Here is a 21,907-nt window from a genome sequence, read left to right on the forward strand (position 1 = left end):
CATACAAATGTATTTATAGCAATAGCCAAAAATACATTGTATGGGTCAAAATGATCAAATTTTCTTCATGTTCCATTAAGATATTTTGCACATTTCCTACCGTAAATATATCAAAACTTAACTTTTGATTAATAATGTGCATTGCTAAGAACTTTTTCTCAACATTTCGATTTTTTTGCACCCTCAGCTTATTTATTCAGCTTTCAGATGATGTATTCATATGATTGGTTTTGTGGTCCAGGGTCACAAATAATATTTATTCACAAACTATTTCTTTAATTCATACATGTATACATAATTACATGCAAATATTTCATTATATTATAGCAGATGTTTGACCAGTTACCATTTATTTTTAAAGGACTCTTAAAAGCTTAAAATGGACTTATTTTATGTTATTTGTTGCAGCCTTTACAGCTCATGCACCAGCAGGACAGTTGCTAATGACAGGTTTTTAATATCATATGTTCAATCTCAACAACACATTTTCATTTTCTACTGATAGACATACATATTGGAGGCATTATTTTATGTATTAATATAAAATAGAAATAATATTTTTTCTATAATTTTATGCAAATGTATTTATTTAAATTTTTGTATATTGATAATTATTTATATAATTATTTTATGTTATTTGTTGCATGCAGCAGAAATAATATTTTTAGAATTATATGCAAATGCAATTATTTTAATTATTTATATTTTAAATATTTATATTAATTTATAGAATTATTTAATGTTATTTGTGACCCTGGACCACAAAACCATTACAAGGGTCATAAGGGTCAATTTTTTTAAACTGAGATTTATACATCATCTGAAAATTGAATAAATAAGCTTGATGTATGGTTTGTTAAGACAGGACAGTATTTGGCCGAGATACAACTATTTAAAAATCTGGAATCTGGGGTTGCAAAAAAATCTAAACATTGAGAAAATTGCCTTTAAAGTGTCCAAATGAAGTCCTTAGCAATGCATATTACTAACCAAAAATTAAAGTTTTGATATATTTACGGTTGGAAATTTACAAAACATCTTCGCGGAACATGATCTTCACTTAATATCCTAATGATTTTTTGGCAAGAGAACATTTCGACCTATTCAATGTATCATTTGTTACATTTGTTCATGCAGCAGTTCATGTACCAGCAGGATAGTTGTTAATAAAGAAAGGCCTGGTATTGTGAGCAACTGTTTAATCTCAAATATAATATTGTACACTAATGTATCGTGCAAAATAAGGCCAGGAACATCTATTATGAAAGTAAACAAGGTCCATTTGAATTCATGTTGACTTTACTGATGGATATAAGCTACACAGAGGATAAGTTAGCAATTGTATGCAACATCTTTTGTTCCTCTAGTCCAATATCCCATTGCATTCAACAAAAGCTGTGAACAAAGGGAAAGGTATATACCTGTTCTGCTGAATGAAGTTCTCGTACTCTTTTTGTGGCTGAATAGCTTTCAGGGCATTGGCCATTTCAGTGTGTACACTGACTACCTCATCATGAAGCACGCTAGACAGATCAAAATACTCCTGTAGAATTTCCTTCCTAGGAAAACAACATGTCACAACAACAATCAGTCACACCCAAGACACAGCAAACCTACTTCTTCATTTTTACTAACTGTAACTCTAACTGTAACTGTCTATGTTCAAAGCATGTGAAAAAAGTGAACAGGATGACACACTGTCCATTCAAAAAAGCAGAAGCCACCCTGAGGAAAGTTGCCAGCTCTTTAAATAAAGCAATGAGTACTTAGCCCAGTAAGTTGAAAGTTGATGGTTTGTAATGTTTGTAATGGCATTTGTAGTGGAAACCATTAACATTTTCTTTGATGGTTCTATTGCTTTATTCAGCAGGGAGGTCTTACATGATATTACCTACCACTACCATTTCATAAACAGAAATAAAATCAAATGGCATTAAGAATTTAAAAGCATAGTACTGATGTTGACTCACAGAATAAGCACCATTTCCTCCTGCAGCGTCTGCAGGGCTCTCAGCAGGGCTGGCTGGCTTTGGCCATAGTGGAGTTGATGATGCACCTGTGCGGCCTTCACCGACAGCACATATTCATTGTGGTGCTCGTGCAGTTTCAGAGTGGCTTTAATGTAGCGCTCCTTCGCTTTCTCACGTTCTTTGTCTGTACAAAAGACCATCCAAAATCACACATGAACATGTAAGAGAAACGTACAGCTGCGCATCAGGTACAAGAGGCTGTGCAACTCTATAAATATATATACATCACGTCTGTTTATTTATATAGCCTTTAAGTTTCCACTGTCTTTGTCTAGCTTTGTTCTACGTAACTCGCTGTTTGGCGAGTTGTTTCATGTTCATGCCAAATGAAGTCTGTTTATTTCTTCATAAACTGCACATGGGTTCAGCAAACTTGCCTTCAGTGGACTGAAAGTTACAGAAAGCTAGACTGTTAAACATGAACCCAGCAATGAGGAATTCGGAATTTGTAAAGGACTTTTGTGGACGGTGTCATTTAGTGGATTTTAATGACACTGCTTTCTAAGACATTTTTTGTTTTGGTCGAACAGATGAAATATCTGGACACTCTGACTGAATGTATTAACCATGCTCTTCTGCTGTGTTGTTCCTCATTCATTGCGGGAAATGCAAATGAGAGACTCCACAATCCCACGGTATCCACCATGTCAGAGTCTTCAGCCGCAATGGCTGCCACACCAAGGCCACGTCATGTCATGGCTGCCACACCAGAGTCAAGTCACATTAGGGGTGCTCAGCCAACGTAGCCGCCATACCAATGACCTCGTCATGCCACGGTGGAGGGTGTAGGACTATAGTACCCTAGCTCTGGTGGACATATAGCTTGGCTCTACATTGAATTTATCAACCATGACTCTGGTGGTTTCAATTCCAGTGATCTCAAGATCTCAAGTTCGGTGGTCTTAAGTCCAATTCTGGGTGTTCCTGAGATCACACCTCCTCCAGAGATTGTTTAAGGGCTTTCTGTGCCTCATGTCATGGCCACAAACTTTCTGCCTACCATGTCATGACCACGGAGACCGTTCAAGGCCTTTTTGTTCTTCATTTCACGCCATAGAGACCGCTCAAGAACTCTCTACCTGTCCTGTCATGGCCACAGAGGCTGTCTCTACCTATGCTGTTATGGCCAGGTGGGCTGTCAATGTCTCTGCTCCAACATGGTTTCATAATCTCTGGGGATCTTCAGTCCATTCTGCCCTGCTTAGGTGGTCTTCTGCTCTCTCTTGGTGGTCTCCAGCTCCACCCTGGTTCTCTCATCCTTCATGGTTGCTCCATGGCTCAGGTCCACCTTCTCCATAGTCCAAGCCTGTCTCTGCTCCAAAGTCCAGGTCCACCACCACTGCACGGTCCAGGCCCGTCTCTGCTCCAAAGTCCAGGTCCACCACTGCTGTATAGTCTGCCATTCCTTCATCTCCCAAATCCACCACTGCTTCACAGTCCAGGCCCGTCTCTGCTCAAGTACAAGTTCTGCTTCGTAGTCTGCCGTTCCTTCATGGTCCAGGTCCACCACCGCTTCACAGTCCAGGCCCGTCTCTGCTTCAAAGTCCAGGTCCACAACCACTTCATGGTGCAGGCCTGTCTCTGCTCCAAAGTCCAAGTCCGCTACTGCTCCATATTCTGCCATTCCTTCACGGCCCAGGTCCACCACCGCTTTATGGTCCAGACCCGTCTCTGCTTCAAAGTCCAGGTCCACCACTGCTCCACAGTCTGCCGTTCCTTCATGGCCCCGGGTCCACCACTGCTTCACAGTCCAGGCCTGTCTCTGCTGCAAAGCCCAGGTCCACTACCACTTCACGGTCCAGGTCTGTCACTGCTCCAAAGTCCAAGTCCACCACTGCTCCACAGTCTGCTGTTCCTTCACGGCCCAGGTCCACCACCGCTTCACGGTCCAGGCCTGTCTCTGCTCCAAAGTCCAAGTTCACCACTGCTCCATAGTCCACCGTTCCTTCACGACCCAGGTCCACCACCGCTTCACAGTCCAGGCCTGTCTCTGCTCCAAAGTCCAAGTTCACCACTGCTCCATAGTCCACCGTTCCTTCACGACCCAGGTCCACCACCGCTTCACAGTCCAGGCCTGTCTCTGCTCCAAAGTCCAGGTCCACCACTGCTCCACAGTCTGCCGTTCCTTCACAGCCCAGGTCCACCACTGCTCCACTGTCCAGGCCTGTCTCTGCTCCACAGTCTGCCACTGCTCCATGGTTCTGGTCTGCCTCAGCTCCACAGTCAAGGCGTGCAACTATGTCATGATCTAGCTCTAGTTCCACTTCACTGTCCTCGCCCACTCTCCCTCACCCATGTTTTCCTCTAGTCAACCACCCTCCTGGAACTCTTGGTTTATGTTGGGTTTTGGGTGGGTGTTAGGTTAGAGGGGGGATATTTTGTTCAGTTAATGTTGTCATGACCTTTTATTTTGAAATTCTCACAGTCACGTTTCCTGTTTGTTTCTGTTGAATGTTCTTTTGCTCCTCTTATGATCTTGCCATGTGCATGGACCCTTGTCCATGTGTCATGTTCCGATTGGTTGTTCAGGTCATGTGTTTCTTTGTTCTGGTCGGTCGTTGGTTCATTGTCTGATTGTTCACATGCCTTCCTTAGCCCTTGTGTGTGTATATATATAGCCCTCATGTTTCCATTGTCTTTTTCTAGCTTTGTTCTACGCAACCTGCCGTTTGGTGAGTTGTTTTATGTTCATGCCAAGTCAAGTCTCTGTTTATCTTGTATACATGTTTTGGCTTTTAACAAACTGCACATGGTTTGAGCAACCTGGCCTTCAGTGGACCGCATATTTCAATATATATAATTGCTATAAAATCATAAAATACTCACACTACAGTTTGGGGTCAATAAGATTCTTGAAAGAAATTAATGCTTTTATTCAGCAAGGACGTATTAAACTGATAAAAAGTGATAATAAAGACATTTATAATGTTACAAAACATTACTATTTCAAATAAATACTTTTGAATTTTCTATTCATCAGACAACTGTTTTCAACATTATTCATAATACTACTACTACTAATAATAAATGTGTCTTAAAAAATATAAAAATACAAAACAGCTATTTTAAACAAACGCAGCCCCGGTGAGCATAAGAGTCATCTCACTGACCCCAAAAGTTTTGAATAGTAGTGCAGTTCTCAAATGCTATATTTGCTCATTTAAATTTAAATCCGCAAGCCACCAAACCACTCCCATACATCTGCTAAGCACTATAAAGGCTGTAAAACACTTTGCTTATCTTATCAAAATGTGCTAAAATTGTACTCATCAACTGCAGGACAATGAAGCTCATGTTAGTAACGCTTTTCACAGTTCAAATATGCACTCTGTAATTTACTTTTCATATCTGTTGTCTACATATGAATATTATATTTACTGTAGTATTCACTTCGGCCCATCTAACAGCTGCAAAAAGAGCTCTGCTGAGCATTCGCACTATGGTCACTGGAGAAACCACATTTAGTTTCTCTTGTTTCCTCTGTAAGAGGAAACTTTGTTACATCTTTGTGACACAGAAACACTTGTCTTGGCCAAGTAGTCAAATGCCTTGTTTACACATAATGTCATTACACCGTTCAGTGTTTAACATTAAACAGTTCTTCTTATTGTATGTGTATCTGTTCAGCACAAAGTACACAATTCACAGTCAAAACGAAAGAAAAGCGGCCAAGCTTTTTAGAGAACTAGGCAGCAGCTAGGCATCTTACCTTTGCTTGCTTCCTGGAATTTTCTTTTAGCCTGGGTCGCATCCCGTGCAAGCTGTCTGTAACTAGACTTGAGCCGGTCCAGCTCGGTTTGGGCGACCTAACCTTCCACAACAGGACAAGCAACCAATCAAAATCCAGGTTGGTTCATCAAAACGAGTCACATGTATCATGTACAAGAATCGACAAGGAGTAAAAATTCATTACCGACAATCAGTTCTGCTTTAGATATGCAGTTGAATATGTGAGATATTTAGCTAATAAAAGCCTCCAGACAAAACATCAGTAATGGAAATTATTTGTTGCAGTAGTAACTTCCTATATCTGTAAATGCAGGTCGTGCATTCAATCAAACTAGTGCATTTTGGTGCAAATTCATACATTACTGAATAGAAGAAGACAAAAACACAAGCTACCAACATTGACAGGCTGCCTGACAAAACTACTGACTGTGAAATATAATTATCACATTGGGTTGCCACTTAATGTCTTGTTCCTGAAGCAAACTGCAAGTTTCAACTGCATCTTTTACTATGAAGGGTTTTGTTGTTGATAGAGCCGATATGAATCTTCTACTTCCTGGTGTTTGTTAGTGTTTGTTTGCATTCACAGAAACCAACTGAAGATCAACTGGCAACTTATGCTTCAGTTATAACTTCATAAACTCAAAGAGATTAAACCAAAAGTAAGCTTCAGCAGAAAGCGGCAATGCGAAAACCACTGCTATGTTTATTAAACAAAAAAATTAGGCACAAAAGTAGAGATGCTTGATGGTTCACCGCTTACACTTCCTCTATTTAATATTAGATGGTACCTATCATCTAAATGCATACACAAAACCAAATATAAGATAATTATAGATGTTCTAATGTGAATAAAATGTGAATAATGCCTATATGTGAAAAATATTAGGTTGTAGATTTCTATTTCGAATAAATACTGTTTTTTTTGACGGATTAGTTCACGTCCAGAACAAAAATTTGTAGATAATGTACTCACCCCATTGTCATCCAAGATGTTCATGTCTTTCTTTCTTCAGTCATAAAGGAATTATGTTTTTTGAGTTAAACATTTCAGGAATTATCTCCATATAGTGAACTTCAATGGTGCCTGTGAGTTTGAACGTCCAAAATGCAGTTTAAATGCAACCTCAAAAGGCTCTTAATGATCCCAGATGAGGAACAAGGGTCTTATCTAGCCAAACGATCTGTCATTTCCAAAAAAAAAAAAAAAAAAAAAAAAAAAAAAAATCTAAATTCTGACACTTTTTAACCTCAAATGCTCATCTTGTATAACTCTCCCATGAGCATGCGTACTCTGTGTAATCTGGGTCAATGCAGTTAGGGTAGGTTGAAAAACTTTTACATTTTTTTGTAAAGGGCTTTAGACCTCCTTTGCATTTTTACTTTATAAACATTGGGTCGGTACTTCTGCAGTGATGCAGGACGATTTTAAAGTTGGAGGAGAAAATTATATTGGAGTTTTCAACATATCCTAACTGTATTGACCCGAATTACACAGAGTATGCATGCGCATGGCGGAGCTACACAAGACGAGCATTTGAGGTTGAAAAGTATATATATATATATATATATATATATATTTTTTTTTTTTTTTTAGAAAATGACGTATCGTTTCACTAGATAAAACCCTTATTCTTTGGCTGGGATTGTTTAGAGCAGGGCTTCTCAAAGTCTACATTCAAAGGTCCAAATCTGAATTTTCATCAATGACAAAGGTCCGGAACTATTGGTAATTACAAAACTTGTTTTTAATAAACATGTATAACAAATCAAAAAATAAGGTGCCTTTTGCATTCAAAATACATGAATAACAAGTGCAAAAGTGGCAAAATAATTAAAGTGTCTGGATTTTTCTTAACAAAACACCACAAAAGTAACATGGTGCAAAATACAGAGCAGTCTAATGTGAGAAATGGCACTGTCTGTCTCCCATCAGCTGCCGAAACCGTGGCACAAAAGGTGTGGTTGCTAGACGGAGACACTGGCCTAAATGTTCATTAGTCAAGCTGCTGCGGTGTGAGTTCCGCATCCACCGCAAGTGAAAGGCAGGGTGCATCTTTGATATCATCAGTTAACTGCTTTAGTAAGTCATCGGCAAGTACCTCTGTCCTCCTAGTTGAAGTGTCATTGAACAGTGGAATTTTCTTTAATTTCTCTGACATCTCCTGTCTCTCCTTTCCCTCAAACAAAGCATCTGCTATCTCCACTAAACACTCCTTAACTACCTCTGCATCAGTGAATGGCTTCTTGTTTTTGCCTAGTACCCAGGCTACTCGGAAAGATGCTTCTGTAGCTCTCTCTTGCTGTGTCACAGCTCTCACAAGCAACTTATTTGTGGATTCATATGAAGACTTTAGCTGTCGAAGTTTTGCTGTCCGTACCTCTGTATTTTGTGGATATTGCCGTTCATAATGACCGTGTTTTGTTTCATAATGCCGTTTGACATTTCCACTCTTCACAACTCGAACTGTCTCGTTACAAATCAAACAGAATGGCTTCGTGCTGGATTGGGGCAAAATGAACGCATACCTCTCTGTCCAATCATCTTTGAAAACTCTATTTTCTTCGTCAACTTTTCTTGTCCTGGACAATGACATCCTCCACACCCATTCAAACGCTTACTGCGGTGAAGTGTCGCGTTTCGCGGCTCGCGCCCGATTACGTCAAAAGTATACACCCACTGGATGTCATGGCAACTGAATCACGGAGGAAAACTTTAAATCTCGCCTTCGCTTTAATCTCGGACCATCTTCAAAAAAGACATAAAACACTAAACAAATGATTCTGACATGCGTTTATCAAAGTAGGAAATCCAGACTTTTAATCCCTTAAATTACTGCTGTTGAAATACGAAATGGTGGCGGGTCCGGATTGAATTCCCTCCGGGTCCGGATCCGGACCGGAGTCCGGACTTTGAGAAGTGCTGGTTTAGAGCCTTTTGAAGCTGCATTTAAACTGCATGTTGGATGTTCAAACTTGCGGGCACCACTGAAGTCCACTATATGGAGATAATTCCTGAAATGTTTTCCTCAAAAAAACATAATTTCTTTAGGACTGAAGAAAGAAAGGCATCTTGGATGACAGTAGGGTGAGTACATTATCTGTAAGTTTTTGTTCTGGAAGTGAACTAATCCTTTAACTTTGGACTTTCTATTAATCAAAAATTATCTGTTTGTCACTGTTTCCTCAAAAATATTAAGAAGCACAAAATGCTTCTTGGACAGCAAATCCGCATTATTAGAATAAATTCTGAAGGATTATGAGATGCTGTAAAGACGACCCTAGTAAAAAAGCAATATATTAAAATGCATTTATTTTGTACTAAGTATAGTTCAAGTCTATTAACATCTACATTGACATATCGCTCGAGACTTAAAGATATAAAAGCTGAAATTAAACTTTATTTGGAGTACTACTGCACAATGCACATTGCTTAATATTAAGCCTAAAATATGTTGTAATGTCACTATTGATGAGGATTTTATGATCTTTAAATAATATCAGTCTTTAAATGCAAAATATTTAAAGTGTACATAAAGTATTAAAAGTGTACCAATTACATTGGTAGTATTAAATAAATACTTGCAACAGTTCCACTTTAGCACAATCAAATTTACTTAAGTGTATCTTTAGTTGTTTCAATACAGCAGACTTTAAATATAGCAGTTTAGTATACTAAAAGTACAATTGCAGGGTATTTTTATTAAGTACATAATATGTAAATGTATTTGCAGTATATTTAGTATTAAATAAATGTATTTTAAATACATTTTAGTATATTTTTCACTAGGGGAGTAATGATGCTGAAAATTCAGCTTTGATTACAAAAATAATTTACAGTTTAAAATATATTAAAATAGAAAGCAGTTATTTTAAACTGTAATAATATTTCATAATATTAAAGTTTTGACAGATTTTTTGATCAGATAATTGCAGTCTTGACAAACATGAAGAGCTGTTTTCATAAATATTCAAAAACGAAACCTCAAACTTCTAAACAGCGGTGTATATGCAAATAAAAACATGTTTTGGAAACTGGGGAAATTAATTCAAAGATATTCATACTTCATGATTCACACACATATTTCCTCATTTAATGTGTAACTTAATATTACTAGCTCTCAGCATTGTGACTATTTACTACTGCATCACAATTCGAATGGTAGTATATATATAAAAAACACTTTCCTAATGTAAATTTTCATGGTAAACAAGTCTGTGTTGCAAAAGACCTTCAGTTTGAGATACACTCTTAAAAATAAAGTTCCAAAATGGGGTTTTTCACAGTGATTCCAAAGGAAAACAATTTTTGGTTCCTCAAATAACCTTCTTAGTGCGATTTTGTAATCTAAAGAATGTTTTTCTACTATATTCACGGCTTTTACCATAGATGACAGTAAAAAATCTTTATTGTTAAGAGTGCAATGTGTAACCGAAATGTTGCGAGAGTGATGTGCGTGTGGCGCTGACCCTGCACAGCTCCTGGTTAAGAAGGTTCCACTGTTCCCCGTAAGTCTTCCTCAGCTGCTGCTTGTCCCGAATGAGGAGGGTGAGTTTGCTGAGAGGTCCCACCATCAGATCCTCCGAATGCTTGCGCATGATACGACTGAGACTCTCTGTCTGACTGACCAGCACGTTCCACGACTGTGAGAGTGAGAAAATGCAGTTTTAGGACGTAGGCATTGAAATGGTTATTTGCATTCCAAATGTTTGAGATTTGCATACTGTAAAAAAATAAAGCAATTTTAGGCCTGTTCATGCCATATGATAAATTATGGTTTTAGCATTGTCGTAGAGTGTAAACAGTTGGAACGTCAGCAGAAGAATATCAGAGAAAGCCTGAGGGCGTTTGGTTTATTAAGGTGTAATTTCCAAAACAAAGACAGGGTACTTTCTATGCTCGTAAGTGTAATGTCATCTAAATGCAGTAAAATCCCAATATAAATTAAAATCAATCATGGGAAATTCCAAATTCAAGCCTTCTGAAACCTTAGACTTGCTAAGGAGATACTTCCAACCTTATTGAACTGGCTGATGTAGTCGAGGCCTCCTCCAGGCTGAGATCCTTCCAGCTTCTCAACAATGACTGACATCTGATGCAGCTGCACGGAGAACTCGCGATCGCTCTTGGCCCTTTGCGTCATCCATTTCTTCATAACCTCCATCAAACGCAACTCAGAGTCTTGTAGTTTCATGAGGGCGGCGTGACCCTGAGGGCACCACAGGTCTTCCGCGAAGCCCATAACTGCAGCACGCTGCAACGCAATAAATGTGTGCAATAATGTGTCTTTATCAGCTATCATGTAGTCAACAATAATAACTAACAGCCAGAACTTACCTTCACTGTGCGTATGTGTCAGAAGCAGTATGCTGGTCAAAGAAACTTGCTGGTCAGGTCAATAAGAAACACCACAAACCAAGATCTGTAGAAAGAGGAAGAATATTATACATTTCTAAATGCTTTAAATGCACATTTCATCACATCATTGAAGGCTTTTGCGTGCTTGTCGCAAAAAGTATTGCTTTAAACGTGGGAGTTTTTAGAAACTTTCATTTCCTCACAGGCAATTGAGGACAAGAAAGGGATGTTGTCTATACCGACCACTTCCCTCATCTCAACGGCATATCAAATGTGAAAGGTTATTTAACAGAGACCAGCGGGCAGCTTAGTCATAAGGAAATATTTTGAAATGCCAAAAAAGTTAATGATTTACAAAGCATAAGTTCTACTTTGTGTATAGCAGCAAACAAAATAGTGCTCTTGTTCCAAAACAGAATTAACTAATAACCACTGCACTTTTTAAGAACTGAACTAGATATTAAATACATATAAGCTATATATATATAATTACTTCTTATTAGGTACATGTCATTTACTTTAAATTCACACAAACAAAAAGAGTATGAGAACTTAAATATCTATCTAAAATTTAAAACTTTACATTAAGACCTAGTGCGCTTAAATCAAAAAAGTAGCTCATATTACTTTCCATATGAAATAATTATTTTCCCACAGTCCGTTTTTGTTTATGTAGCTACTGTATTAACCATTACAGATATAACACGGTTACATTTTGTTTAATAAATTAGATAAAGACATTGATTCAAAATAAATAATAAACTAGATGTTGAAAGGTTAAAACAAAAACTCGTCCATAACTAGATGGCGTAGTGACGTCACCGAGCGTTTATTAAACGTGTCAGTCTGTTGTTACAACAACAGCAGCATTATTTTCTTATAAGGATGACTCATATTCTAAAATAAATCAATCAGACATTCTTAAATAGATCGACTGTCACACCAGGGCTCGGAACATTTCATTGTCGAGACGTGAAATTGTGTTTATTCTTACCTCAGATGTGTCTGGCGCAGCGAAACGTACCTGTCAGGGCGATCGGAGCACGTAATTCTCCATTATAACAAAGCCATAAGAAGAAAAGAGCGAGTCGAAACTGTAAATACTAGAGACAGTGAGACAAACAGCGCGAGAGACGAGCTCTTGTGATGACAGCAGCGGCTCTAGAGCTGAAACCAGGAAGACAGTCCGGCAGGCAGGACGCAGACTCACTGCATTCAACAGGATTAAACCGCTAATGTAAGACAACACCTGATATACTCAGGTATTATATAATGAACCTTTGTATAATGGATAATTTACTTATACATGTACATTCACATTTATATAAAAATTCGGATTTATAATACATTTATTTCATTTAATAATACTAAATATTAATTATAAACAATATTAAAAGCATGTCAAACGTTAAACCAGACAAGCATATATATATATATATATATATATATATATATATATGCTTAATTTTTATATAATGTAATATATATATATATATATATATATTACATACTTTTGCTGTAGTGTGTCAGTAGGAAATATATAATAATATATAAAAAGTTAGTTTGTTAGTTTCATTTTCAAGTCGGTCTTTTGCTGTAGTGTGTCAGTAGGAAATATCAGATTACATTTCCAAACATTCATTTTGCCATTAATCGTAATAATCTAGTGAGATTTTTGTTTGCACAAGGAGTCTGACAACAGCGAGTGCTCTGCACAGAGATCTGATCTCATCATCATCCAGTCTGTCTGAAATGACATGAAGAAACAGAACAAACTCAGACAGACTAAATCCAGAAGAACTGTGACAAAGTCTCCAGGATGCTTCAAGAAACCTACCTGCAAAGCTGCAGCACTGTTACAAGTTTTAGGCACTTGTGTAAAAATGCTGTAAAATGAGGATGCTGTCATAAATAGATTTTCTTTATCAATTACCTTCTTTTAACTAAATGGAATCAACATTTGGTGCGACCATTCTTTGCGTTTACAGCAGCTTTTGCCCTAGGTGCATTTGCGCAAAATTTTTCAGGTAGCTTTGCAGGTAGGTCTCTTGAAGCATCTTGGAGACGTTGCCACAGTTCTTCTGGATTTACTCTGTTTCACTTTGTTCTGTGTCTTCATGTCATTCCAGGAAGACTGGATGATGATGAGATTAGATCAGTGTGGAGCACTGGCTGTTGTCAGACTCCTTGTGCAAACAAAAATGTATATATGTATATATGTATATATATACACACACACACACTCTTGCTTTTGTGGTTTACGGGGACTCTCCATAGGCATAATGGTTTTTATACTGTACAAACCCTATTTTCTATCGCCCTACACCTAAACCTAGCCCTCACAGGAGACTGTGCAAATTTTTTAATTTCATAAAACACTGTTTAGTATGTTTTTTAAGCCTTTTGTTTTACGGGGACACAGGAAGTGTCCTCATAAACCATGTTTATGTTGTAGTACCCATGTCATTATACACATTTGTGTCCTCATAAACCACAAAAGCCGGAACACACACGCACACGTACACGCACACACACACACAGTTGAGGTCAAAAGTTTACACCCCTTTCAGAATCTGCAAAAAGTTGATTATTTTATTAAAATAAGAGGGATCATACAAAATGCATGTTATTGTTTATTTAGTACTGACCTGAATAAGATACTTAACATAAAATTTTTTTACATATAGTCCACAAGAGAAAACAATAGTTGAATTTATAAAAATGACCCGTTCAAAAGTTTACGTCCCTATATTTCACATAACATTTTGCTGATTCTGTACGGTGTATGTAAACTTGTAACAGGCCATTTAACAAGTTGCATGGTCACCACAGGATATTGTGTTACAAAAAGTAACCTTTTTTTTTTTTTTTTTTTTTTTTAGTGCTTATGCAGACAATATGTGCCTACAGATAAAATGCTCACATAGTAAAAAGCATATAAAAGATCATGATTCAACGTTTTGGACTGTGATGATTCATACCATTTATTTTTCAGTGAACATGTATTTTTGAGGATTACACCTATGATGTAACATTGTACAAACTGAGGGAAGTCGTCTGGAAGTCCACTTTTGTTGCAAAACTGGCCGTGCCTAAAATATTTTGTTAGTTTCATTTTTGCAGTACTTTCGTGTGACATTTTAAACAGTTGGTTGAGACACTGACCAGTCAGTAAACGGTTCAACGTTTCTCAATCAGATATCCTTTATGTAGCGTAGTCTAGTCCGATCTCTCTTTTGAAGTCAATGCATGCAACACTTTAACCTCAACAGGATGCTGTACATTTCTCAGCAAAACAGTTCCAAGCAGAAACGAAAAGTGTCATGTACCTTTCAGGAACATCTCAAAAAAAAAAAAAAAAAAAAAAAAAACTACTAAAGCTTTCAGCATGGCTGGAAACTGTAAGATTGCATCTGACCTACAGGAAATACAACAAAGAGTTCACAAAGTTCACAAAGGAAAATGCTGAAGTTTGCATAGATCTTTATTTTTTTTTTTTTGTATAATCTATAATTCGCATATTGACATCAATTAAATAAAAAGAAAAAAAAGAGCAAAATAATCTTTAAATTACATGTAAATGACAATGCACCATATATAGTACAAAAATAGGCCTTATTTTTATATAGTTGTCCCGTCTCAGGTAGTCATACAAATGATTGGTGTTTTCTACTTGGGGATCTACATGCATCAGTTGACTCTTCAAATAAAGGTGAAAATAATCCTATGCTTCCAGAAGGTTCTCACTTGAGCCTGAACACACACACACACACACAAACAAACAAACAAGCACACACACGAACACTCGAGCCCTTAAAGCGCAATGCAATCATCGCACCATCAGGGTGAAAACCTATTGCATGTGGCCTTGGTAAAAACTGTTGCCACGACATGAGTTTACACCACAACCGCTAAAATGTCATTCAATAGCCACTCAAAGCTTTTTCTGAAGGTGTATGGCCAAATCAATTATCTAATTCAAAACTGAAACTAACCTCAATAAAAAAAAGAACTACATTTGTATTTTTTTTTTTTTTTTTTTTAAGTGTGTTTTCAGGTCATGTTATAGCTCTAAGGCAAGCAGATTTTCATCCTGTGCTCTTTGGTCATGCCTTCACGCTCTTTAAGGCTTTCCAAAACAGCTGTAACACTAAATCATTACTGCAGGGGGCAGAACAGCTGTTTTTTTACAGTTTAGCTAAACAAAAGTGTAGGGAAATGAATAAACGTATTTCAAAAGCATTAAAAATTGACATTATCATAAAGTCTCATGATTGTTTAACAGCTGTGAAACTGTAGGGTGTCATAAATGAAGATGTTCTGTTAGTTTACAGACTGTGTAGATGAACAGTACACAGATTAAAAAAAGGCGAGCCTTGATGTATTCATTATATAACGAAGCGTTTAAATTAAACTAAGGCAAGGCTGAAGAACGTCCAAGTAGTTTGTGAACTGGCCTAAGTTGTGTCCTTTGTTAAGAAACAATGGTTTTGAAAGGCTGATAGTGCTCACCAGTCTCCGCCACTCATTTTGATATGATACGACAAAGGAAGTCGGACTATCAGCACATCATCGCATTACTCTGGGTTTCTATTGCACAGATTCCATAGATAACATTGCCATTTTGTAAAGATACTGCATGAGACCAACATATGTGGATCATGAATGTGTGATTCAGATAAAGACAAAAATACAACAGCACTATATTTGTGCAGATGAGCTGACAAGGCCAAGGGTGCTACTACAGCAAACCGTAATAAGCGAAGAAAATAACCTGATGACTTGAGCAGATAAAAATAACCAATCATCTATAAAACCCAAGTGATATCTGGCAGCTGCTTTGGGTGAGGGTCATCACAGCCCTTTTTCTGATTCATTTCAAAAACACACCCAACTACTCCAACATCCATAAATGATGAATGGATGATCCCCATGAATATGACAATACGGAAGCCAGGTGTTTTTAGAATAGGCCTATAACTGGGAACTTTTCTAGTGTTTCGAAACCTTGACTGGAGGACAGATTCAGAAAAGAGAAGAGCTTAATGTTGCTGAGCTGGCTCGGAGGAACTGACCGACATCAGAGTTTTCTCCTCTGTACGGTACGGTCGGGAGCGCAGGGATTCTGCGGTTCACAAAGAAATGCTCACAAATAAAATGAAACTACTCAGCATATTCACCTATTCAATCGTGTCATTTCAAACCTGCATGAAATCTTACTTAAAAAAACAAAACAAAAAAACAATAGACAGTTTTTAGAATCATCAGATCAATTAAAGAGAGAGAAATGATGTCAAGCATCAGAAATGACAACAAAAGCAACATAAAAATGGTCTTGCGCACTATATTTACTATATATAAGTCTTTTGATGACATATGGTAATTTTATGAGGTATAAAGTTTACATTGAAGTCACTATTTGGTGAAAATATTCTCGATTTTAGCATTTGTGCTCACATTTTTGAGATTTGAGAACACAGTGTAAAAGTTAATATATATGTTACAGTGCTGTGTTTTTGTTTATATATACAAATTATATTAATTAATTACAAAAATAATGATGTTCAGCTAAATGGCATTTTCCAGATTTTGACTCAAAACAAAACAATTAACTGTAACAAGTTATTGTTCACATAATATATGCATCATGTGTACCGTGTGTATTTATTATGTATATATAAATGCACACACACGCACACATATATATATAATATCAATTATATGAAAGTAAATTTATACATGTAAATATATGTGAATACTTTTTTTTAAATATATACTGTATGTATGTAATATATATATATATATATATATATATATATATATATATATATATATATATATATATGTGTGTGTGTGTGTGTGTGTGTGTGGTGTGTGTTATGTAAACAAACTTTTATTTGGATGTAATTAATCATTTGGTATATGTACATATATATGTACATGTATGTGTACTATATATGTATATACATATACATATACATGTGTATGTGCATGTATGTGTATGTATGTACATATATACACAAATACACAGATGTGTATACATGTGAGTGTGTGTGTGTGTGTATATATATATATATATATATATATAAATGTATGTACGTTTATGGATATATATGTACACGTGCACACATATAGAGATATGCACACACACATTTATATATACATATAAATATATACTGTATATATACATACATATATACACATATACACACATATATACATATACATATATACACACATATATACATATATATATACACACATATATACACACATATATACATACATATATATACACATATATATATATATATACATATATATACACATATATACACATATACATATATATACACATATATACATACATATATATACATATGTATATATATGTATGTATATATATATATATATATATATATATATATGTATGTATATAGCTCTATAGCAGGTTTGCAATGACGTGGGTGAGCAGAGGTTTCATCATTTGGAGAACTATTCCTTTACAGCCTACTGTGCATAAAACAATTATGAATTCAGCAATGTAGATGCTCTAGGGGGAGCAGTAAGCTCTTCAAACGTGTATAACCCACAACACACTGCTCTGCTTTCATCAGACCATGTAGAAATAGTGATATGTTCTTCTAAAAGGCTCCCTGCGCAAAGCCAGTGGATCCGACCCACTGCAGCACTGACCGACTTCATATAAACGTAGTTTACACACACACACACACTTACTCATTCACTCAAAGAAAAGCTTTGTTTTTGTCGTATGCAAATCATGTTGTTTCTTAAAATCTCACTAGGCAAGAGGAAGAGAGAAAACAATAATCATATTTATTGTAATTCTGGGGCAGCCCCGCAATCGGTTCGTCCCCGTCGCTTGTGATTGGAAGCTTTCCATGTTGAGGCACCGAAAGGTCAACCCCCCAGGTGAATCATGGCTCATATAACTACGACAGGTGTGAAAAACAAACCAAAACCCTCAAAAGCGAGATCCGTTCAGACGAACCCCAAAAGGAAAACACTAAAAAAAAAAAAAGAGAGACAACAGTGCAGTAGAGGCTAGAGAGGGGAGGAACGTGGGCAAGAAGGGGTTAAAGAGCACTTTGTGTTTTGATGAAGGCAGTCCTCTCATTGCGAATCTCGAATTCCTCGTTTTCAGACTCGGAATTGCCCTCGTCCTCCCGCCAAACACTCGGGATGCCCTTGTAGGCAACTGCGGTGCGGTTAAAACCGAACCCGACCAGCAAGCCGGATCCCGGCCCCGTTTCGGCCGAGAGCAGTTTGTTCAACTTACGTGTGTGCATCTGCAGGAAGCCGAACACAGCCACGAACGTAGCCACGATGAAGGCACAGCTGAGCACGGCCACGGTCACAGGCAGGTGTGAGGTGAGCTCTGGATGGAGTTTGACGGATGAGCCATCGCCCTGTGTCTGATACAGCCCGCCGTCCGGAGATTCCCGCAGGATCTGGTTCAGGTGCAGACAGGTGCCGGTGACGCCGTCCAGATGGCTGTGAGGCGGGCAGGAGAGGCAGTTCTCAGGGCCCGTGCCACTGCAGGTGAGGCAGGCGCGGTTGCAGGGCTGGCAGGCGGGACGGAGGACGTCTATCACCTCGTTGTTTAGGGGGGTGATGGAACGGGTGCCTGCGACGAAACCGGCTGGACAGTCTCTGACACAGCCCTGGGCGTGCAAGTAGAAGCCGGGGTTGCACTCTGCGTGAGAAAGAAACAGAATTCAGTTCAGAAATGATTCTGGATTAAATACGAGCTAAACTGTATTTCTGATTTCCACAGAAAATCAATTTGACTCTTCCTGAATTTTTTTATTTTTTATTTTACACTTGGATGGATGTCCATGACACCAGAATTTCTAAGGATTTAAAGGCAGAAATGCAAAGCTTGTATTTTTTTGAAGGGCAGTTGATAGTACATTCAGGAAGCAGACATGTTTTGCAATGTTACATGCTGTACTCCATTTAAAATAGCATTTTATTAATATTTAATCTGTTTATCACCTCATCCCTAACTGAGATACTAGATAGAATATTCAAATAAATTAACTGTATTTTTTTTTTAACTTCACACTCTTGCCTTCTTAAATGTTATAATAAATATACATTAATTAAAAAAGAATAATTAAAAAAAATAAATAAATACGAAGAATTTTTTACGAAGAATTTTTTTATTAAATATATATAATACTCTGTTTTTCACCTCATCACTAACTGAGATACTACATAGAATATTCAAATAAATTAATTGTATTTTTTGGATTTCATTTGTCACAACAGGACTTTTAAAAAATAAACATACATTAATAAAAAAAAAAATGCTTAAAATTTTTTTTTTAAAAAAAAATCTAAAAAAAGTTGATTGCTTAATAAATAAATAAATTTTATTTATTACACCACAGGGCCATTTTTAACAAACTAGCAAAAATACATATTTTTGAACAGTGAAAAACAACAATAACTATAAATGAATAAAAATATTAACCTAAAAATATTGATGCTGATAAAAAGAAAAGGAAAAAGAAGTGTAGCAACATGTTTTTTATAAGTCAACAAGCTTGACTTATAGACCGTGAAGATAAACGACTGGATATGCAAAGACACGTATTTATACATGTATAAATGTATAAACTTTTTGTGGCTATACCCTTAATACAGTGTGCAAAACCTATTTGAATATATATTGCCTGATTCTGTGTATTTTCACGGTCTTATTTAAGTGGTTTTGCTTTGTTTTTTAAACAAAAAATCTTTTATGGTAAATCAACATTATGCCACAAACGCTTGCTGCTAGAGCTTAATTTGTATTGAACCCGTAACATCCTTTAAATAGGACGCAGAGTTGGGCAGCTTGTGTGTGTGAAGTGTGATAGAGTAACTGAATCCGCCTGAGGACTGAAGCTAAACACTGCATTGCTCTGCACTGCTTAGGCTTATTTACACCTCAAACGCTGCCTGCCAAGCCAATAAGAAATACGATCCAGGAAATTCAGGTTCTTTCAAATGCGCTACCTCTTTAAGGACCCAGATTTGCCTGATGCGAGTAGTATTTCTGGAATAATTACTAAACCACCCAAGTCAGCATCTTCTGATGACTGCAAAGGCTCATTTAGTAAAAGGCTTTTTTTCAGCGCAAATTCCCTTTTAATAGGTTGGGCTGCTGTGGTAACACTGCTTAACACCTGGAGAGAGTTCAAGCTGCAGAGGTCAGATTAGGGATAACATGCAATCCTTCATCACATGAAGACAGTAAAATTAAGAACTTTTGGATCAATCTTTGAGACTCATATGCAGGTGACACAACCCACCTGACATTTATATGCAAATTGCTTTTGCTGATATAAACAATGCACTTATTGACAACAAATATGACTGTTAACTGAAATAAAGCAAGTACTAAAGTGAAAAAAAAAAAAAAAAAAAAAAAAAAAAAATCACAAAACAAAACAAAAAAATGCAAATAAATTAAATCTATATAGAAAAACTAAAATACAATGACAAAAGCAAATAAAATTATTAAAAGTTAAATTAAAATGAAAACTGAAAATATAAAAATGAAAGCTAATTTAAAATATTAATAACCGTTTAAAAAAAAAAAAAAAAAAAATACTACAACTTCAATTTAAAGCGAAAAACGTATTCTTTTTTTATTCCAATTTTCATGTCATGGATTGTGCATTTCATCTTTTATTTTCTTTTTTATCATTTTTGTTTAATTATATTTCTATTTTCTTTATACTCATTTATTATTTGTTTATAATTTTTATACTTTTTTAATCATCACAATCAATGTTTTCAATCATTTTCAAATCATGGATTATGTTTTTATTTTATTTTTTATTATTATTTCATTTTCTTTTATTTTTATTCAAATGACTAAAACTTAAATTAAAAATATAAAAAGAAAGCCAATTCAAAATATAAATAACCATTTTTTTTTTTTTTTTTTTTTTTTTTTTTACAAAATTACTACAACTTCAATTTAAAATCAAAACTGAAAATAAATATGAAAATATCAGTACAAGCTCATTAAAAAAACACTACAATATTATATGTACAAAATACAATATCTTTTATTTTATTATCTTTTTATTTTATTTATGGCTTTTTTGCATTTTTAATTATATTTATATTTCACTGTATGCCTTTTTTATTATTTTGTTTTATTTCTATCACAATTTATGTTTATTTTCTTATTTCAAAATCAACGTATGACTTTTTAAATTAGTTTCAGGTAAAATATTATGCTTTTCATCTTATTTAAAGATCTTTTATTTTAATCTTTTTATAATTTTTTTAAACATTTTTGTTTAATTATTAATTATTTAATTGTTTAATTATTAATAACCATTATTTTTACAAAATTACTACAACTTCAATTTAAAATAAAAATTAGTTCAAACTAATTCAAAAAGAATAAATATTGCTTATTATAAAACTGCTAAACTAAAATTTAAATTAAAACTAATAACTATAAAAAAAATATAAAAAATACAAAAATAAAATATAATTCAAAATATTAATAAATACAACAATATTATACAAATAATACTAAAAAACACTGCTGTAAAAAAAAAAAAAAAAAAAGTATTGTAATTTTCACATTTTTTAATAATTTAAATATTGAGCAGTTCATTTAGGTATTTTAAACTATTTTACATTTTTGACAGAAATTTGGCCTCAGGCTATTTTTGTTGAATGCAGCCTCATCCACATAAATGACACATCCGCGTATCCAGCCCACCGTACATCTGTTCACTAACCGCCTGATGCA

At 35.8% G+C, this 21,907-nt stretch overlaps 2 protein-coding genes across 8 annotated transcripts in view; both read right to left on the minus strand.

Moving 5' to 3' along the window:
- Positions 1–12,368, minus strand: part of fes (FES proto-oncogene, tyrosine kinase) — a 28,722-nt gene extending 16,354 nt beyond the window's left edge. The window contains exons 1-7 of one of the 3 annotated variants that reach the window (XM_051115420.1): positions 12,143–12,368; positions 11,098–11,182; positions 10,778–11,014; positions 10,230–10,403; positions 5,740–5,836; positions 1,971–2,154; positions 1,422–1,559 (exon numbers count right to left, since the gene is read on the minus strand). In XM_051115420.1, coding sequence (XP_050971377.1) covers positions 1,422–1,559; positions 1,971–2,154; positions 5,740–5,836; positions 10,230–10,403; positions 10,778–11,002 — 818 coding nt within the window. In that variant the 5' untranslated portion in view covers positions 11,003–11,014; positions 11,098–11,182; positions 12,143–12,368. Of the gene's footprint in view, positions 1–1,421; positions 1,560–1,970; positions 2,155–5,739; positions 5,837–10,229; positions 10,404–10,777; positions 11,015–11,097; positions 11,183–12,112 lie in introns of all 3 variants that reach the window. The other 2 variants (XM_051115419.1, XM_051115421.1) reach the window with 2 other exon arrangements.
- Positions 12,369–14,584: 2,216 nt separating this feature from the next.
- furina (furin (paired basic amino acid cleaving enzyme) a) overlaps positions 14,585–21,907 on the minus strand; it is a 108,292-nt gene continuing 100,969 nt past the window's right edge. For all 5 annotated transcript variants that reach the window (XM_051115364.1, XM_051115362.1, XM_051115361.1 and 2 more), the window contains one exon: positions 14,585–18,835. In XM_051115364.1, the coding sequence (XP_050971321.1) occupies positions 18,216–18,835 (620 nt within the window). In that variant the 3' untranslated portion in view covers positions 14,585–18,215. The remainder of the gene's footprint in view (positions 18,836–21,907) is intronic.

This window comes from Labeo rohita, chromosome 7, assembly GCF_022985175.1.
Source record: "Labeo rohita strain BAU-BD-2019 chromosome 7, IGBB_LRoh.1.0, whole genome shotgun sequence".
In the NCBI taxonomy this organism is placed as follows: domain Eukaryota; kingdom Metazoa; phylum Chordata; class Actinopteri; order Cypriniformes; family Cyprinidae; genus Labeo; species Labeo rohita.